Genomic DNA, 20,028 nt, shown 5'->3' with positions numbered 1-20,028 from the left:
GCCCTTAATATTTCTGTTTTGTATGTTCCTGGTTATTTACTTTTGAAGAGGAACCCGTGGAATACAGACTCCATAAAGTCCAACAAACATGTTCTAATATTTTGGCTGTGTGGTGCCTTAATCATTCTCAAATTAATAAATATTCTGTAATTTTTATAAAGCAGTTCTCTTTACCTGGTGGTCCTGGAGGCTTTCTTCACTTTAGTCCTTTATGATCTGCCAGATTACCGGCTCTGAGCAAATGAATACTTCACCTATTTTACTCCAAACAGATATGAACAGTGGCAGTTGGCATGGTAAATATTCTGGCTTCAAATTAGATTTAATCTGATTTTGCTAATGGCCATTTTGATCACAGTGGTGAGAGATTAGACATAATGAATACTAAATCTTGAATTCTTATAGCATTACGTAAAATAATTTTAAGATATTAAGAAATTCTTGGCACAAAGCCTGCAAGTCTTACTGCATGCCAGAAATAATACCACTTTGTGTCTGGAACTATCATCATAGTTTTACATAACATCTTGCCCTGTTATCAACTGACTTTCATGATATATTTTTTCTTGTTGACGTGATCTTGGTGTGGCTTTACTCTGTTTTCTTTCGTTTCTTTCTTTGCTATTTTTTGTTTGTTTGGAGGACAGATTAACAACAATTCTCATTTAAAACAGTTCTTACCGATTTTTTCATATTTTTTCAATCACTGACACACCGAGTACAAAATAAACAAAACACCTGTATTATTTAGCCTACCTACCTGTTGAAAAATGTCAGCAATGGGCACCTAAAATATGAATAGGCTAATGTGTTGCTCATCATCATGTTCAAACTTTTCCGCAACTCACGTGTGCTTTTAAAACTAGGTTTATCATTTTAAGAATCGAGTAAGTGTATGTCTCACCATTTAATCTACCTCTATGTGTGGTCGTTTTTATTCTGAACATAAATTCTTACGATTTCTAATAAAAACGCATTAGAGACTCATTACTTTTAAACCCTTGAGAGCGCAGCAGTTAACGCTCTCGGGAAGGTCTCTGAAAAATGACGCCAAAAGAGGGCCGGACTCCAACTATTGTGGTTTTACACCCACCGAAGTCAGTTTCAGATATCGAGAGGGAGAAAGTTCATCTCTCGCAGTCTAGAGGAGAGCTGCGCAGGAGGATGGGCACTGGAGATTATGTGTGCGTAACGCTGCGCGGTGGCGCGCCATGGGGCTTCAGACTGCGCCAGAGCGCACAAGAACAGCAACATCCTCTTCAGGTGTTCGAGGTGAGACTTCAATATATCTCTGACGATCACTGTCCATAATGTAATAATGACTTAAACTTGATACGACATCGTTGGCCGACATTGTTTTTTCCTTTTCCATGACTTTATTTTTTAGTGTTTGGTTTTTTAATTAAAGCATCCATTATATTTTTACCAGTTTAAAAATCTAAAAAGTTTCTTGGTGTTAGTCATGTGATACGTTTAGTTTAAGATGATAATAAAGTTTTGTTCCTGGATGATGTTTGATTGGTTTAGGATACATCTGAGTATATATGGTATCCAGTTAGTTGCCTATGGTTAGACTAAATAGTATCCAGCTAATGATGAAGTTATATAAGACCACAGAACAATGACCACAAACTGTTTTTTTTCTGGGTTTATGTGCAATGTTGTAAGCGGTTGTTACTGTTAGTTGATTATGATGATAACCTCAAGTGGCCACCAGCCGAGTTTAGGTTTCCCAGTTTTATTTCATAAATGTTTATTGTCCAAGTTGTTTTTCTTTAGGTGGATTTTATAGGGGGATCTGGGCTGCGCAGGCTCTGCCTGTCTCTCAGACTTGAGCAAGGGTCCTTATATGGTCACAGCAAAGCTAACAAAGTTTGCTGGCCAAGTTCAGACTTTCTGTTATTACTTAGTTATCAAGAATCTAAACTGTTAGTGTTGAGGGGCTTTAACTATTGATGTGTCACATAATGTGTACATTACAGAGGTGATGATAAGAGTTTATCAGTTTTACTTTTTTAGACATAAATAAAATTTGTGACAGAATATATCCAGCTTATATGCGAGTCGTATTTGTGAATAGTAAATTCTGCAGAAGACAAAAAACATATTTTAAGAATGTTGCTAACCAAACAACATTGAATGGACACAAAACCACCGAGGCATTTCTCAAAATATCTTCTTTTGTGTTCCACAGAAGAAAGAGTCATAATTGAACAACATGAGGGTGAATAAATGATGACAGAATTGTTATTATTTTGATCTCTTTACCGCAGTTAAGAAAGTGTCTTTCTCAGACGAAAAGCTGGATAAAATGTTTGCACCAAATATAGTCATATTTTACAATTCAATAAAACAATAATAGCCATTTATATGATTTTCCCAATTTAATGATTACAGGTTTTTGTAGACTCCATACTTTAGCTTTGGCATGAATTTAAGAATGACATTAACCCAGAGTTAAACCCTCTTAAAGGTATAACTACACTATGCTGTTTAAATAAAAAGTCCAACTTTACTGGATGTATGCAATTTTCAAGAATGTTCCCACAGAGCGCTCAATTCATTGGGTTAGCAGAACCAGTGTCCCAGCCTCTCAGACCCTCCAATGTTTCAAGGCCACCAAGCCAAAGGATTTTAAAAGCTAAGGCCCTGCTGGCAGCCAACAACTAGTGTCCCAATAACCATTACATATGTTGTATACAGTGACAGCTATCCAATAGCGCCCCCTGTAAGATAAGTCAGTGCTGGTTTTCAGTAAACCTTATTGCTCTGTCAAAATAATTCCTTTGAAATAAAGGCCACTAAAGACACCATTACAGTAATCTGGAGTGGATTTATGCAGTCTGCTCAAACAAATACTTCTGATATTAGCTTATTCATGGATTTGAATCAAAGCAGCATGTCAGGGTTTAGTTCTGATTGATACTGTAAACAAGTTACAATGTTGTTAGAAAACACTTGACATTTTTATACTCCTTTGTGTTTTAAATTATTTTAATACAACGGCAGAATTACTAACAAAGAGACTCACAAGAGACTTTATAGATTCCACATTCAAATTCTGATCCTTTCAAAGCATAAAACTGGCAAAGTTTTGGAAATTTGATGTGCGGAAATATATTTTTGGATGGGCTAGAATGGGAACATTTAAGAGTTTAGCCAACAATACAAATTTATATACTGTCATCATTTGTTTGCCCTCATGTCAATCAAAACATGTACTGCATACGACTCTTTCTTCTATGGAACACAAAAGAAGATATTTTGAGACATGTCTGTTGTGTCCATACAATGGAAGTCAATAGGGTCAATGTTGGTTGGTTACCAACATTCTTTAAAATATCTTCTTCTGTGTTCTGCACAAGAAAGAACGTCAGGTTTGGTATGACATGAGGGTGAGAAAATGATGAAAGAATTTTTATGTTGTGGTAAAGTTTCCTTTTTAGAGATAAATTCATTTTAAAGTTAAATGTCTGAAGTTTGAAGTCCCATAAGGCAAGATATGTTTTTGATATCTGCTGGAATTTATCTTAGATTTCTATTTGTCCTGATTTTTACTGTTCTTTTAGCCGAGTGGTCAAATGTTTGCCTGCACTGCTATGAGAGAACCTGAGTTGATGGTATCACAGATACTTGCCTTCTCAGTACCTCTCTCTGCTCGTCTGCGTCATCTGGAAGACATAACTTTTACCTGACTCAAGATATTTTTAAAGAGCTGAAAGGCAAACTGACCACAGAAACGTGTCTAAAATTGTATGTAACAAGAAGCTGTGAAATACTGTTGCTGATGGACATTTGTTCATTGTGATCCCAATGCTTTCACATACTGAATGGTGTTTGTTTCTATCAGGATCATGAGGATTAAAAGATCTGTATTTGTGTGTGTATACCTTATGCAGTGTGATCAAGTTTTTCTTTTTTCCTAATTAGCCACTCTTTTGCTTTTCGGCACATATACACATAACATTTATTACAGAAATTGCCTAAATATATTTTGCAGGCTTAACACATGGCAAAAACTTTTAGTTCACTAAACGTCCGCTTCTTTATTCTATCAAGTCATGATTTATGACATAGACAAGAGGGCTTAATGTGGGCCAAGCAGGCCCACTGTGAGTTCATTTTCAGTACTAATTTATACCGTCCCTGTTTGAAAGTGCACCTACAAAAATATTTGTACAACAACCAGTTAGATCTATGGAAAGTTTCCAGCAATCAGCAGTGATGAATTGTGCTTGACCTTAAGCCATTTAGCCTGTGATTCTCATTTTTTTCTATCATGCACCTCTTCGAAATAAGAAAAATGTTTAGTGCACCCTTACACCATACAAATATTAAATGTGCAGAAATTTCATTGGCTCTCATGTATATCATCTACTAAATTACTGCTGGATTTACACACACACACACACACACACAAACTCCATCTTACCGTTACAGCACAAGTATATGTATACATATGCACACGCAGTTAATGTGGATTTAACAACGGGAACCTGACAATCAGTGGACCACCATGGTTCATTTTACCTGAAATGTCTGTTGGAGTTTCAGAATGATAATTGCTGTAAGCTGTGGAAGAAAGAGCCAAGAGGTACGTGAGAACTTTCCAGTAGGGAGGTTTCCAGCACATTGTATTTAATCAGTGTGGGAATGAGAACAAAATTATTGTGGTTTCTTTTTGACAGATGTATACTAAAATGTAAGTTTGTTTGACAGATAATATTTGATTATACTGTCAATTTAACAAATATCTCCAGAGTCACATTTAAACCAAAGAAAGATTATTTATGAATTTCTTGGTGTATTTGTGAAAGCGTATCTTTCATGTGAGATTGATAAATGAAATAAAAATTGATACAATGTATCCAGCTCTTTGTTACCCTTTCAAACTGCATGAACTACTGTAACATTTTTACTGTAATATAAAAGGTTGTTGGCTCTTCATCTAAGCACATATTTTATACTCTTGGTATGGTATCTGGCATTAGAACTGTACTGGTGCTATGTTTGCAATTTTATTAACAGTTGAAGATTTTTATTCAGTTCTTGATTATCTTGAGTTCTTGAATATTGTTAAATTTCCTGTTTGTTGCAGCCCATTTAAATCAAATTGCATTTACCTTCCTGGTCACATTACACATGTCAGACTCCAAAGGTTTTTCCCTCCTTTTTTGGATAGGAAGTATTGTTCTAATCTGACGGAGGATCCAGTCCCTCTCTTTTATTTGAGCAGTGTCAGGCACTGTACACTTCTGTACTGCCCTTATACGGAGACCAGAGCAGTAACTCCAATACCACTGGCTTTAAAAGGCTTTCTATTTTTAAAGACTGAACAAAATACAGCATTATTGCTGAGTAGTTGCTATTATTAATACATTTTAATGGGTATATACATTGGTAATGTTTTACAAACGTTAAACTTGTACTTTTGTTATTATGGCTGTGCAAGTCCCACTGGACTGTATTTAAATATTTTGATCTGAGAACAGATCTGATGCACAGCAGTTGCACAATGTTGGCTGGACACTGACCTCTAGTGACGATTTATATGAAATGCATGGCAGTAACTCAACTCTCAACTCAACTCAACTTTATTTATATAGCGCTTTTACAATTTTCATTGTTACAAAGCAGCTGTACATGAGACACATTGACTACAAGCAAAACAATCAAAGTTGTACCTGCAAAAACAAGAAAAGGTTGAAAACACAGAAGACAGACACACCCACACACAAAACACTCCACACACACAACACGCACACACACCAACACACACAGACACAGAGACACACACACACACACACACACACACACACACACGTACGTACACAGACAAGTACGCACACACACACACGCTCAGTGAGAGCACACATTTAGGATAAAGGAGAGAGAAGCACAGGTCAAATATAACAGATAATAAATTCCTATATGCAATATTAATTAAGTAAAACTTTAAGATTCTAAAGCAGCCCCCCCGGTCAGGCAGATAGTGCAAAAACAGTATGCAAACGGTGGCGAGGAACCCAAAACTCTAATCGAGAAAAAAAACCTCAGGAGAACCCAGGCCCAACCAGGGGATTCCAGTTCCCCTCTGGCAAAAGCTGCTGCCTCTGCACAAGCTCCAGAGAACTTGCACAACAAGGCTAAATAAAATAAATAAACTTAATAATAAAATAAATTATAGTTTAAGATTATCATTAATAATCTAATAGCATTTGAAGTTTTGTGGTGAAGACATGTCAAGAGACCGCGTCCTTCTTTATCCAGCTCTATCATCTCAGCTCTTGTCAGGTCCCCACTTCCCATTCTCCGCTCTACCATCAGGTCAGGCCATGAACTGCATCCTGCTCGCTGTGGTAACCTTGGAACAATGAGACAAGACTGGCTGAGAGTAGAGTACTGTTCTGTACTCTTTGATGCAACAAGTACATCAGTTGTGTTTTTGGTTCCGGTTGATCTAACTAATGCAGCCTAAACCCTCTGAAGATTTATATTATGGAAGAGTAGTGTATGCAAGATTAAAAAGATGCGTCTTTAGTCTAGATTTAAACTGACAGAGTGTGTCTGCCTCCCGGACAGTGCAGGGAAGACTATTCCAAAGTTTAGGCGCTAGATAGGAAAAGGATCTACCACCTGCACTTGATTTTGAAATTCTAGGTATTACCAACTGACAGGACGCCTGAGAGCGTAATGCACGTGAAGGACTGTAATACAAAAGGAGTTCATTCAAGTACTGAGGAGCTAAACCATGTAAGGCTTTATAGGTAATAAGCAAGATTTTAAAGTTAACGCGATGCTTTATAGGTAACCAGTGCAAGGTTGACAGAACCGGGCTAATATGTTCATACTTTTTTGTACGTGTAAGAACTCGAGCTGCCGCGTTTTGGACCAATTGGAGTTTTTGTAATAAGCCTGCAGGGCAACCACCTAACAGTGCATTACAGTAATCTAGTCTTGATGTCATGAATGCATGAATTAACTTCTCTGCATCTGACATTGACAGCATATGACGTAGTTTAGATATATTCTTAAGATGGAAAAACGCAATTTTACAGGTGTTGGCGACGTGGCTCTCAAATGACAGATTACTATCGAATAGAACGCCAAGATTCTTTGCTGACGACGAGGGTTTTATGGAACATCCGTCAATAGTTAAACAGTATTCTTGGTTGTTACTTATAGCAGTTTTCGGTCCAATAAGTAACACTTCCGTTTTGTCCGAGTTCAGTAATAAAAAGTTGTTACTCATCCAGTTTTTTATATCGACTATGCATTCCATTATTCAATGGAACTGCTGTGTTTCATGAGGCTTCGAGGAAATATAAAGTTGAGTATCATCAGCATAACAGTGAAAGCTAACTCCGTGTCGCTTTATTATATCTCCTAGAGGTAGCATGTATAATGCGAAGAGCAGAGGCCCTAAGACTGAGCCCTGTGGTACACCGTACTGGACTTGCGATTTGCGTGACACCTCATTGTTTATTGCTACAAATTGAAAACGGTCGGATAAATAAGATTTAAACCATTTCAAAGCTATTCCCTTAATGCCGACATAATTTTCGAGTCTATGTAGGAGTGTGCTGTGGTCAATGGTATCGAATGCAGCACTAAGGTCTAGCAGCACCAATAACGAGATACAACCTCGGTCAGACGCCAATAGCAGATCATTTGTAACTCTGATCAAAGCAGTCTCTGTACTGTGACATGCTCTAAATCCAGACTGGAATTCTTCATTGATGTCATTCCTTTGGAGGAAGGAGCATAATTGAGTTGAAACTACTTTTTCCAGAATTTTAGATATGAAAGGTAGATTCGATATAGGCCTGTAGTTCCTTAGTTCTCTAGGGTAACAATTAAAGTAACAATTACTGTAACATTTCTGACTAAAATTTAGACACAATGCCAAAACCAAATGATATGAGCAGACAAGTGATTTTTAAATACTTTTTTTTTTCAATTTACGCTAGCCTTGTAGACTAACTCATTATCGAATTATTCCTCTCCATTTGACAACCGTCTTTATTTGAACAGTATTTGACGTATTGAGTATATTGATTATCACGTGACATATGCAACACGTCTTGGCGGTGCACCGAGTTTGCATCAAATAAAGTAGCTTAATGTCCCGTTTTTAAAATAAAACAACTGAAAAACACAGCTTTACAATACAAGCATTCGGGATGAAATCTTTTATCCTATCCAATTGCTGCAGACTATATTGTGGATGTAATTTCAGGTAACAGCACGTTTGTGTCTCACGCTCACCTGTATTTAACGCGTTGCTGACGTCTGTATCTGAAAGCAATTTACTGTAAATAAGTATTCAGTTTGTGGGACAGGATATTTTGTCATACTTGACACAAGTTACTTGATTTCATGTTGTTGTCGACCTCGGTCTGTCTGTACGGCGTATGACCACAGAAATGTGTGTGGGCTTGCGGTTTCATTCATCAACATAGTTTAGCAGCGAACATTATTAGTAGAAACAAATCTGTATTCCATGTTGATAAACAGTCAAAATACAGATTAACATGGCTCTTCTTCAATTGATTTTTAATGGCGGTTGGCAAACCAAATTTAAAAGGTGCATTGCCGCCAGATTAACATGGTTTTTGGTGCATAGGCCATAAAAAGATACTTGCCCTGCGTTCCAATCAGCATACTATCCGTCCTCATAGTATTCGAAAGAAGAATAAGTATGTCACAAATCGTAGTACAGTATGTTGAAAATAGTATTCCAAAGATTCCCGGATGGCCTACTACTTCCGGTAGAAATTCGAAGTGCACTGCAGAATGATGGGCTGCGTCCGAAATCGCATACTGTGACAGCACGTACTGAATTTGAATAAGTACCTACCTATCGGCCGTTAAAACAGTACGTTCTATATAGTATGAGTGGGAGTAGTATGAATACATACTGCGTCCGCCATGTTTTATGGTCATGTGACCCGTATGCTCTTTGACCTATGACGTATTAACAACATCCTACACTTGAGCGTTGATGAAAACACAATTTAGTCACGAGAAATTAATTTGTTGGCACTTACATTAGAAACGGAAGTCCGCCTTGAAGTTTTCCGCCATATTTATTTGATTTACTTTTGAAATTTGACCGTTGCTCAGCTCCCGTGGCATCATGGGATAGATAAGTGTCCATCGGATCCACACTCACGAATCTTGGCGGAAGTAGTAGACCATCCGGGTATTTCTCGCCTACTGTCTTCTTTCGCATACTGAGATTTCGGACATACAACTATTCATGATTCATACTCATTTTCGCCTACTATATAGTATGGAAATAGCACAACTCACCGCGAGTAGGCGGAGTTACGGACGCGCACTGCATTAATAAATTTTGTTTAAAAAACTGATGCGTCACTAAATTAACAAATTTAAGTATACAGTAAACATTACATACGATGAATAATAATGAATGAATAAATACCTTAAAAGAAGAGCTGTATTTCGATGTGTGTGATGTGCGGGTATTCATTGTTATGCATTTTTTACTGATTTAAAACATGTTCACAAAAACCTTTACCAATATTAATTCACTATGAGCATTTATGTTGCTTGCTATCTTGCTATCATGTGCTGTGTTTTATTGTACCCTGCACTCATTAAAGGTGACAATTTTAGAGGGACAATTGCTCTGCGGAGGATTTGACCTTTTAGCAGAGTTGATTTATGATAGACTTAAAGTTACAAAGGACTGATATTAAATCGTATGTCGAAATGCTTATGCCAGGCTAATGGGACATACACCACTGTAGTCATTGGACATGCAGCTGTTGTGATTTGTGAAGTAGAGACACTTGGTCTAAATTAAGATACACAGTCTCTAAGGAAAATAATGGAATTACATTTATGCATTTGGCAGACGCTTTTTATCCAAAGCGACTTAAAGTGCATTGTATTATACATTTGTTTTTGACTATATGCAATCCCCTGGGATCGAACCCATGGCCTTGGCATTGCTAGTGCCGTGCTCGAACCACTAAGCCACAGGAAAGCTGAGATTATTTTATAATTGTTTAATTTTAAATTATTAATTTAAATAATGTATATATATAATTTTAATTGTATTTTATAATAAAATAATAGAAGAAAATAATTTATTTAACTTTTGCCTGATTCTCCTGCATCTCAGATTTCTATTTGTTTAATTGAGAAAAGAGCCAAAAATCTCACAAATTTCTCTGTTAGTGTTTCAGTTAATTGCAGCTGGACTGTTACTGTAAATCAATCTGTGTTTGTTATCTTTCCTATAGATAGAGGATGACAGCCGTGCGGCTCTGGTGGGATTGTGTGAGAATGATGAGTTGCTGTCAGTAAATGGCAAGTCTTGCTCTAACCTCAGTCTGTCAGAGGCTATTGATCTCATTGAGGCCTCAGCTGACTGTCTACAGCTGCTTGTCAAAAGGTACTCTATTGCTTGGACAAATGTGCCTTAGATAAATACTGAGCACTGGTTACTGCTTTAACTTGAAACTTTTCAATGTAATGTCTTCTTTGAACTGCGCTTATGATAAAAAATGCATGGGAATATACTTTTATTATGAAATCGAAAGCAGCAATTTCTTATCAATATTCAATATAGTGTTATATTGTAATATATTTAAAAGGGACAGTTCACCCGGAGATAAAAATTCTGTCATTTATTCACCCTCGAGTTGTTCCAAATCTGTATAAATTTCTTTGTTCTGTTGAACACAAAAGATGATATTTGGAAGAATGTAGTGTACGAAAGCAGTTCTGGGGCACTTTTGACTACCATTGTAATTTTTCCTACTGAAGTAGTCAATGGTGGCCAAGAACTGGTTACAAGCATTCTTCCGAATATCTTAATATCAGTGTTTATAAACAATTTATACAGATTTGGAACAACTTGGGTGAGTAAACGAAGACAGAATTTTCATTTTTGAGTGAATTGTTCCTTTAACAATGTATTATTCTATATATTTTTTAAATAAAGTGTTTAATATATTGACAATTAATATGTAGGGTTTTTTGCGTAAGGATGTGAACTAAGACTAGTTAGTGTTAGTGTTTTTAGAGAAGATGCAGTTTTCCTCTAGAATAACATAATATTTAAGCATCATCTCTCAATGGATATGTCTGCACTCCATGTATTACTTTTTTGAATTTTAAAGCATCGTTTATGGATTATCTTGTTTTATTGGCTGTCCTGACCTTCTAAATAGACAGATACTCATTGTGTATTCATTGAATTCAAATCAACTAACTGTATCAGAGACACATGCAGTATTGTTGTGTCTACATTTTAATATTCATGTCCTCTCAGTCTTAACTAAAACTGTTTTTAGGTTATTTTGTTTGTGTGCGTGTGATGAGGACTAAATGCAAATTGTTTTTAGATCAAAACATCATCATGTTTTAACTGTAATCTCTTTCCTGTAGATGCTGTAGTCAACCTTCAAAGAGTCTTAAATCAGTTAGTACCACTTTACGCATCCCATCCCCATCCAGGCCTCATGACCCACAGGAACTGTACATCTTTGAATCCCAGGACGAAGCATATTATGGGGAAACAGACAGTGATGCAGAGTGTCCGGGGGGGACTCAGCTGGTCCGGACTCAAGTTCAAATACCTACTTCTAGGAGTAAAGGTAGAAACAGCTATGCCCAGAGAGGAGGAAACACCAGGATAGAGGTGACCCCAGGATCTGTGGTCGAATTGCAACTGTCCCTCTCCAAGACCACCCTCGAAGAGCCACCGTGTACTTCACTGGGCAGTGCTAGTGGATTTGTGGGAGGCGTACATCATAAAACTACAAATGAGAACTTTACTACTTTTACTCCAGGATTCCCCCTTTATATACCCCGACAAGACCGGCAGCCTCTCGGGCAACGGGGCGTGTTGGTTAGCAAAACCCCAACTTTTCAGAAACAATTGGAGGTGACAGTACAACAGTTGTGTGGTTCTGAAAAGGAGGGGGCAGATGCCAGTGACCGGTTGGATTCTCCTGGAGAAGAAGGAGGGCACACTGAAGAAGTTCCCACCTCCTCTGTGTCCTTTGGACTTCCCTCAGAGGAGTGGGACTCCGAATCGGAGAGGGAGGTCAACCAGCCCAACAAGCACCGGGCAAGGCACGCCAGTAAGTAACATCTAATTTTCATGATGATGCTTCTTATAGCGTTGTAGGGTATCTGTTTGCAGCAATAGTCATGATTTCTTATTTTAAATATTTGGGTTAAAGATATTACGGCAGTAAACTTCTGGTGTTTGTTCAATGGTCTAGAATTATAGTTTAAAAAGGACTGACCACACAATTTATGCTATGACTAAGTTTCTTTATAATCCACTTTAATGTCACTTTTTTGCTTTGTTGTGAATATTTATTCCATTTTTGCCATTCTGTTGTGAAACTTTAAAAGAAAATATATGCGTTAATTAAGTTTTGTTATTAGTTATATATGCGTGTGTGTTATATATGGTTAGGGTTTATATATATTATATGACGTAAATATACGTCATTATATATACAGTATGTACATATAATATTGTATATTTTTTGTTTAAGATTTATAAAATAGAATTGATTCCCTGAGTAGCTGTAATCGGGCGGGGGGCTTACAGGGTGACATGACTGGTGAAGTTAAGAATAAAACACGGGCATGCTAATGATGCTTGCAGAAGTGCCATTTGACAGACACCAGCATGTGCGACACCGACCTGTTACCCGATCCTTAAAAATTGGCCATCTTAGCAGCACTGAAAAGGGGAAGCACTCGTCTATCACTATTTCCACCCTGAGGCTGAAAAAATGAGAATCAGAAACTTAAGATGGTTAGTTTTCAGGTGTGCGTAGTCGAGGCTATATTGAAAAAAATTAACAAAGACATCTATAAGGAACATTGTGTACCCAGTGTGTTGCCTTTGACATGAAAGGGTGTTTTAACAGTGTTTAACACTGCACATATGGGCTTATATTACCACCCTGGCACTAGCAAACCTAGGCTATTTTTACTTTTTTTATCACCAGGTCTGCTATTGGCTTAGTGTAATGTGTTGTAGAAACACATTCGCAGCTGCAAGAGACTTATGGTAATGTCAGGATGTTATACATGGATCAGAGATTTGGTTAATTGGTGACCGTGCTTGGGGAATTGACTTATTAGGTCATAGTGAATTATGTGTGCCAGGAGACCCACAAATTCAATTTAATTATTAAAACAGCAACATAATAAAGTAAAAAGTGAATTTAAATATAAATTACTATTTTATTAAATGAAATCCAAAAGCATGCACAAAATTTCATTACAGAACAATTTTACATACTCATTTTATAGTGAAAATACTTTGCAAATTTTTTTTAACGAACAATTATGTATCTGGTATCACGTTAGTTAAGACTAAGATAGCATGACGTCTCAAATGAAATGATTTGTTGGCTGCTCACATAACCATGCTATTTTTACGCATCATATACAGTCAACTAGGCCACCAGGAGCAAGCATGTGCAGTGTCCTTCCTTTTTGACCTATACCCTAAACCCCCTCCCTTTTTTGTCAATTTTAGGGCTCCGGCGTAGCGAAAGCCTTTCAGAGAAGCAGGTGAAGGAGGCCAAGTCTAAATGCAAACGTATCGCTCTCCTTCTAACTGCTCCTGCCCCCAACCTCAACAATAAAGGGGTGTTGATGTTCAAGAAGCATAGACAAAGGGCCAAGAAGTATACACTTGTAAGCTACGGTACTGGTGAGGACGAACCAGATTTTGAGGACGACAGTGAAGACGACGACAAGGAGGCGCACGCTGTTGAAATCACTATTCTAGCCACTGGTGAAACTGAAGTTGATGAGGATTTCTTCACCAATGCCTCGGGCCAGAAAAGGATTGTGAATTTTGACTGGGACACGGGATTACTTGAGATAGAGCGCAATCTTGACAGCCAGCAGGATATGGAAGCGCTACCTGAGACCAAGGGTAAAGGAGCCCTCATGTTTGCTCAGCGTAAACAACGCATGGATGAGATAGTAGCTGAGCATGAAGAATTAAGACGTAAAGGGATCCCCGTCGATGGGCTGCAGGTTCCAGACCCCCATCAAATGTATCAGCACACCGATGAGCCCACATACATGCAAGCACAAGAGACCCAGAATTACATGGATGTAAATCTGCATCACAGCATGTCAACTCAAAAGCAGCAGGAGCAGCAATACCAACAATATCAAGAACAATATTATCAACAGCAGCCGCAGCAGTATCAAGACTATCAACAGCAGCTGCAGTACCAGCAACAGTATCAGCAACAGCAAGATTACCAGCAACAAAAAATGTATCAGCAGTTGCAATCATATAATCAACAACAACACTTACAGCAGCAGCAAGTGCAACAGTATTCCCATCATATGAACGGCATGTTTGATCAGCAAATGAACGAAATGCAGGTATCAGTGGCAAACAGGAGTGCCAAGCCATTTTCAGTTCAAAATAGAGTGGCGGCTCCGTTTTCCCCCTCCACAAGTGCAGATAATCAAGAACAATCTGGGTATACATTGGGACAAGGGGAACAGATTGCTTCCCGTGATGAGCGTATATCTGTGCCTGCCATCAAGACTGGTATCTTGCAAGATACAAGGAGGAGAACTGCCAATAAGCCTATGTTCACTTTCAAAGAGTCTCCCAAGGTTTCACCCAATCCCGAGCTGTTGCATCTCCTTAACAAGGGTAACAGAAAAGCAGGTTTTGAAACTTGCCCAGAAGAAGATTATTTAAGTTTAGGAGCGGAAGCTTGCAACTTTCTTCAGTCTCCAAAGGTAAAACAAAAAACTCCACCACCGGTTGCTCCTAAACCTCACATAAACCCATCGTGTCCTCCATGGTCTGCTCAGCCAGAAAGTACTGATCAACCAATTCAACAGCATACTGAAAATATTGTCTCTGCACCTGCCGAAGCACCGGCGACTGATGCTGATGTTACTCCTGCCCCTGTTCCTGAAATGGCTGCCCCGACAATGTCTGAGGATCCTAAACTGGCACCTGAGTCCCAGGAGGATTCACATGGCATGAAACAACTTACGTCAGGTAATGCATGGAAGCAACCCGAATCTCCAATGGAACCAACCCAGCAAACAGAGACTTGGAGTGAGAAACAACGCCAGCAGCAAGTTAGTTCTTCTCATCATGTCCCACCACCCCCTGGGCAGTCAGATATGTCTGTGAGGTCATGGGATCCAGCTCTCACCCAGGGTCATCAACAGCCTCCTGCGAGTGCCTGGGGTCCAAATGAGGTCCAACTGCAAGTCCAATCTCAAAAGCAGTCTCATGCACACTCACAATGGATGACACAGTCTCAACGCTCTTCAGATGTTCAATTGCAAGCACCTGCTGCAACACAATCTCAGCCCTCTTGGGTAACACAGACTCAAACTCCACCCCAAACCAAACATCAGCCACCACCGCAAACGCAGCCACAGTCTCAAATTAATTCTTGGGCTCCAGGTCCAAATCAGTCAACACCACAACCCCCATGGTCCCAGGCACATGAGTCAGCACATCCTTCTCTCAGTGTCTGGCAACAAAATCAAGATCATGTACAGCCATCTTGGGCCCAACAACAGCAAATCCAAGAGTCTCAGCCATCTTGGGCGTCAGCCCCTCAGCAACAACAACAACATTCTTGGGTCTCTCAAGCCAAACCGCAATTGCCAACACAGCCACCTGCAAACGCATGGACCCAACCACAAAGTCCAGTTCAAGCACCATGGTCTCAACAGACTCAAGCACCAACCCAGCCCACAGCACTAATGCAGCCATCCACAAATCACTGGGATCCAATGGCATCCCAGTCCCAAGCACAGCCACAGTGGGCACAAGAACCAGCTTCTAAACAGCATCCGCAACAGATAATGAGCACTTGGACACCGGGGCAGAGTCAAATTCAGCCACCCTGGGGTCAGACATCACCTCAGCCTCAGGTGCAACCTCCATGGGCACAGAAACCTCAGCAGCAGGCATCACAGCCACATGTGAGCCAGTGGACCCCACCCCAATCTCAGTCTCAACCTGCTGTAAATGCTTGGACATCCCAACATCAGCAAAGTTCAATAAGCATGGCCCAAACTGAAACCCAGAAGTTGCCTTCCCAACCAATCAAGCCATGGAGTCCACCTCAGAACACCCAGCCCACTCCTCCACGCCGAATGAACTCATACACAAGTGGGGCGAAAGTATCATCTCCTACTCCACAAAGTAGTATCATGTCACTCTCTGGTTTTGGTTCGGCTTTCGAGATGCCAGCCTTGCGAGGGAAAGGAGCTGAACTTTTCGCCAAGAGGCAATCTAGAATGGAGAAGTACGTTGTGGATTCCACCACCGTACAGTCCAATAAGGCAAGACCATCTTCACCATCCCCTTCTTTGTCAAACTCGTGGAAATATTCACCCAATTGCCGGGCTCCCCCTCCGTTGGCATACAATCCGATTCATTCACCATCATATCCTCCCGGTGCTATCAAGCAGCCTCCTTCCTCCAGCCCTTCGATAAAAAACAAGAACAAAAGCAAAGAGAAAGATAAACCTGCCACAAAACCTCTACATGCCATTGATGTCATGAAGCATCAACCCTATCAGCTGATTTCCTCTCTTTTTACTTACGGTCCAGCAGCAGAGAAGCTCGCTGCAGAAAAGGGGGCAGCTGAAAAGCTCGCTGCTCAAAATGCAGCTGAGGCTCAGGCCCAGGCCCAAATTCAAACCCAAGCATTAGGTCCTCCAAATCAGAACCAGCAAATTACATATAATCAAGGTCCTCCCCCTTATGGCTTCATGCCACAACATGCCCAGCAACCTTATGGGATAGCTGATCAGTCACCCCCTATGCATGATGGCCCTTACCACCAAGTGCCTCCTAGTACATATCAGCCTGTCCTTAATAATTATCAACAGCAACAGCATCAAGTTCCATATCAACAAGAATACAACCCCCAACAAGCATACCAACAGCTTCATTTAAGTCCTTACCAACAAGCTCCAAGTCCTCCCTACCAACAGCCTTCTCCACCCTCTTATCAGACAGGCCCTAATCCAGTATATCCAGCTGGTCCTGCACTGTCTTGCCAACCAGCCCTTAGTTCCTATACTGTACCTACTGTACCAACCTTCCCAGTAGCAGCAAGGGCTGATTCTGTCACAGGGGGCAGTATTGCGGTTGCTCCGAAGCCCAAATTTTCAGCCAAAAAGAGTGCTGCCCAGGTGTGGAAGCCAAGCACTGCTGAAAATGCTGAAAAATAGTCATGATATTGTTTTTCCAGTGTTGTTACCTTAAACTAACAAAGCAAGGATAAGGTATGGTACAGTATGTAGATACATAAAGCTTCAAAACACTACCACAAGATCTGTTTGATAAGTAGTACCGAAGAAGGCAGAGAGGTTTCCACCTTGGCCTGATATGTGTTTATAGCAGAATGCTCTGCTGAATGTATTTATTTCCTTAGACCTGTGCTACTACAGGTAAGATGCTCTTGTTCTAAATCAGCTAAAAAGAACTACAGTGTTATATGTAGTTAAGTGTTTTAGACACGGTCAAAGGGAATCAGTGTTGATTGAGTTGGTGATGGAAGAAAACATGAATGCTTAAACAGTCGAAAAGAAAGAGATGGGATTAATGGTCAGCTATGAGGGCCACTGAGTAAATATATAATATTATATAATCAAAATTACTTGTAAAATAATTTACAGTTTCTGTAATATTGACTAAATAATTTTACTCAGTGGACAGACAGAAATGAATATTGATGAGTATGAATAGTTAAAATGTGCAGGTAACTATTGGATAGCAGCTTCTGACTGTGCCAAGGAGAGCAAGTGGATATAAAACAGATTGAGGCGAACATGAAGTGAAGTTCAAATCAACATTTGGTAATGTTTTAGACTTTCTTCCAAAAAGAAGAAATGAATGTACTCAGTATGAGAGTTGTTCAGTTACTAGATTAAATATAGATGCAAAAGCTGGGACAGAGCTCTTAATTTGTATTTTTATGAAGTTAAATAGACTTTGTTGATTAATATTATTTTTTGTTTGTTTTATTTTGGGGGGACTTACCTTTAGATTGTTTCTGTTTGTTTTACATTTGTTTGTTTTGCAGAATATTAAGATCATCAACGAAAACTGATATAAAGTCAAAAATCTTTTTTTTAAAACAAATACAAATATTCAACAAATTGTTAATTTTGATTTTAACTGCTGTCTCCTGATTATTTTTTTATTTCTTTTTATTTTTTGTGTGATTTTATTCTCCAAAGTGCACTATTTGTAAGATATACCACAGTGCCATTAAAATGACTGTCCTTCAAGTTTTGTTTGCTTTTCTTTACTTTTGCATGTTCCTCTGTCACTTCCATCTTTCCTTGCATTACTTTTGCACCTTCACCATTCTCTGCTTCCACAGTTCATCTTAGACAGTCTGTAGTAGGTGTCAGTTTAAAACAGCACTTAAATATATTAGCAGTTTTGCCATCTGAGAGCAGATACAACAGTCTTTTGTCCCAAAGGTAAGATTCTTAAGTTTAGCATATACATATTTTAACATGATTGTGTTCTATAACGATAATGAAAGTAAAAATCCTGTTCACTTCTATTTCTTGACATAAGACTTGCTGTCTGAATCAAATAATCCCACAGACATGCCAGCAGGATGAGTATTGATCTAAATATGTGCCTGTGTTGCATCATACTTTTGAGGATCTTAGTAATACACGTTTATAACAGGAGAAAAGTGGCAATGATTTAGATGAATGCCCTGCAAGGCCTGGTCCAGCAACTATATTTAGAGAAATGTGATCTCCGGTCCCATGATCCGTAAGTGACGAGAGGTTTGTGGCACCTGTCCCTTGATATCAGTTTAGACGTGTTCATTTATGTTTTAATAAAACGTGGAGGTTATTGAAACCATTTAAATTATCCATCTGTTTATTTACACCTTCATTTCTTTCCATCACCTTTTACCTTTTGTCCAAATACATATTTTATTGTATTTTAGTTTTAGCTGCATTTTTCAAATCACATAAAAACGCATAAATCAATTGTTCTATATTATCATTACATTTGTTTTTCTAAAACGTAAATTTGACTGAAATTGCTGTAAAACGTCTAATTTATCAAATCAAATGTAGTAATTGAAGAGCACTGCAATGTCACATCTTAACCGGCTGATGGCAGCACAGTCTCTTGTTCAGCTTTGTTCGGTGCCATCCTGATTTTTTTCTTTTGGACTCTTTTTGGGTCTCTTTTATCAAATTATGAGCTGGTAATAAAAGGTAAAGATGGAATTTTGATTTAGATATTCAGCCATTAAGAAGAAGCTCAGAATCATCCCATTAAAGACAGATAAATGTAGTTTTTGAGTAATCTCTGACCAAACCAGTTCATTAAGGAAATGTAACAATTCCCAACCAATTTTAAGAGGCTTACACACACATTTACATATGTGGTCAACCTTGTATTTCATCTTTTTCAACTAATTAGAATTAATCTCATTCAATTTTAACTTAAATTATTTGATTGTTTCAGGGACTTCGGAGCTCATCCTTGTCACCACCTGTTAGACTTCCAGCAGTGTGCCTGAGCCCAAGGTCAGTTTCATCTTCTCCCTCCCCAAGACATGCACCTCCAATGGGGCAGACCACCCGGCTGGACAGAAGTCACAAATCTCCCACCCCTTGGGAAGCTGCATCGCGCCACCCACTGGGCCTGGTGGACGAAGCCTTTGCGTTCCTGGACATTCAGCAGTCGATAGCCTCCAGCCTGCACTATGCGGCACAGAGTAAGAATTTACCCGAGCCCCCCGCCGAGTGGAAGGCGAAGGTTGCGTATAAGCCTCTGCCAAAGTACCAGAAAGATAGTTTGAGTCAATCACCATTGTCTTTTCTATCCCCAACTAAGAGCACAGCATCAGCACCGGCTGGTCCCATCCCATATGGGTCACCGTTTAGACCGTGTCCAGGGCAGAGATCGATGACAGAGGAAAATCTCGGGCCCTCACAGGGCGATCAAAAGGAAATGGG

At 39.2% G+C, this 20,028-nt stretch overlaps 1 protein-coding gene across 1 annotated transcript; it reads left to right on the top strand.

The window, feature by feature from the left end:
• The first annotated feature begins 1,131 nt into the window (after window positions 1–1,131).
• LOC130558934 (synaptopodin-2) lies at window positions 1,132–18,159 on the top strand. Its single transcript, XM_057341677.1, has 4 exons — window positions 1,132–1,272; window positions 10,275–10,426; window positions 11,425–12,122; window positions 13,547–18,159. The coding sequence occupies exons 1-4, from the start codon at window positions 1,165–1,167 to the stop codon at window positions 17,254–17,256; spliced, it is 4,668 nt and encodes a 1,555-aa protein (XP_057197660.1). The 5' UTR covers window positions 1,132–1,164; the 3' UTR covers window positions 17,257–18,159.
• The last annotated feature ends 1,869 nt before the right edge of the window (window positions 18,160–20,028 follow it).

The sequence above is a fragment of the Triplophysa rosa genome, linkage group LG1 (assembly GCF_024868665.1).
Source record: "Triplophysa rosa linkage group LG1, Trosa_1v2, whole genome shotgun sequence".
Lineage (NCBI taxonomy): Eukaryota > Metazoa > Chordata > Actinopteri > Cypriniformes > Nemacheilidae > Triplophysa > Triplophysa rosa.
This window is presented reverse-complemented; position numbering and strand designations above follow the sequence as displayed.

Coding starts and splice junctions, on each gene's coding strand:
- LOC130558934 (XM_057341677.1), top strand. CDS start 1,165: ATGGGCACTGGAGATTATGTGTGCGTAACGCTGCGCGGTGGCGCGCCA. Junction 1,273..10,274: donor ATCCTCTTCAGGTGTTCGAG/GTGAGACTTCAA, acceptor TCTTTCCTATAG/ATAGAGGATGACAGCCGTGC. Junction 10,427..11,424: donor CTACAGCTGCTTGTCAAAAG/GTACTCTATTGC, acceptor TCTTTCCTGTAG/ATGCTGTAGTCAACCTTCAA.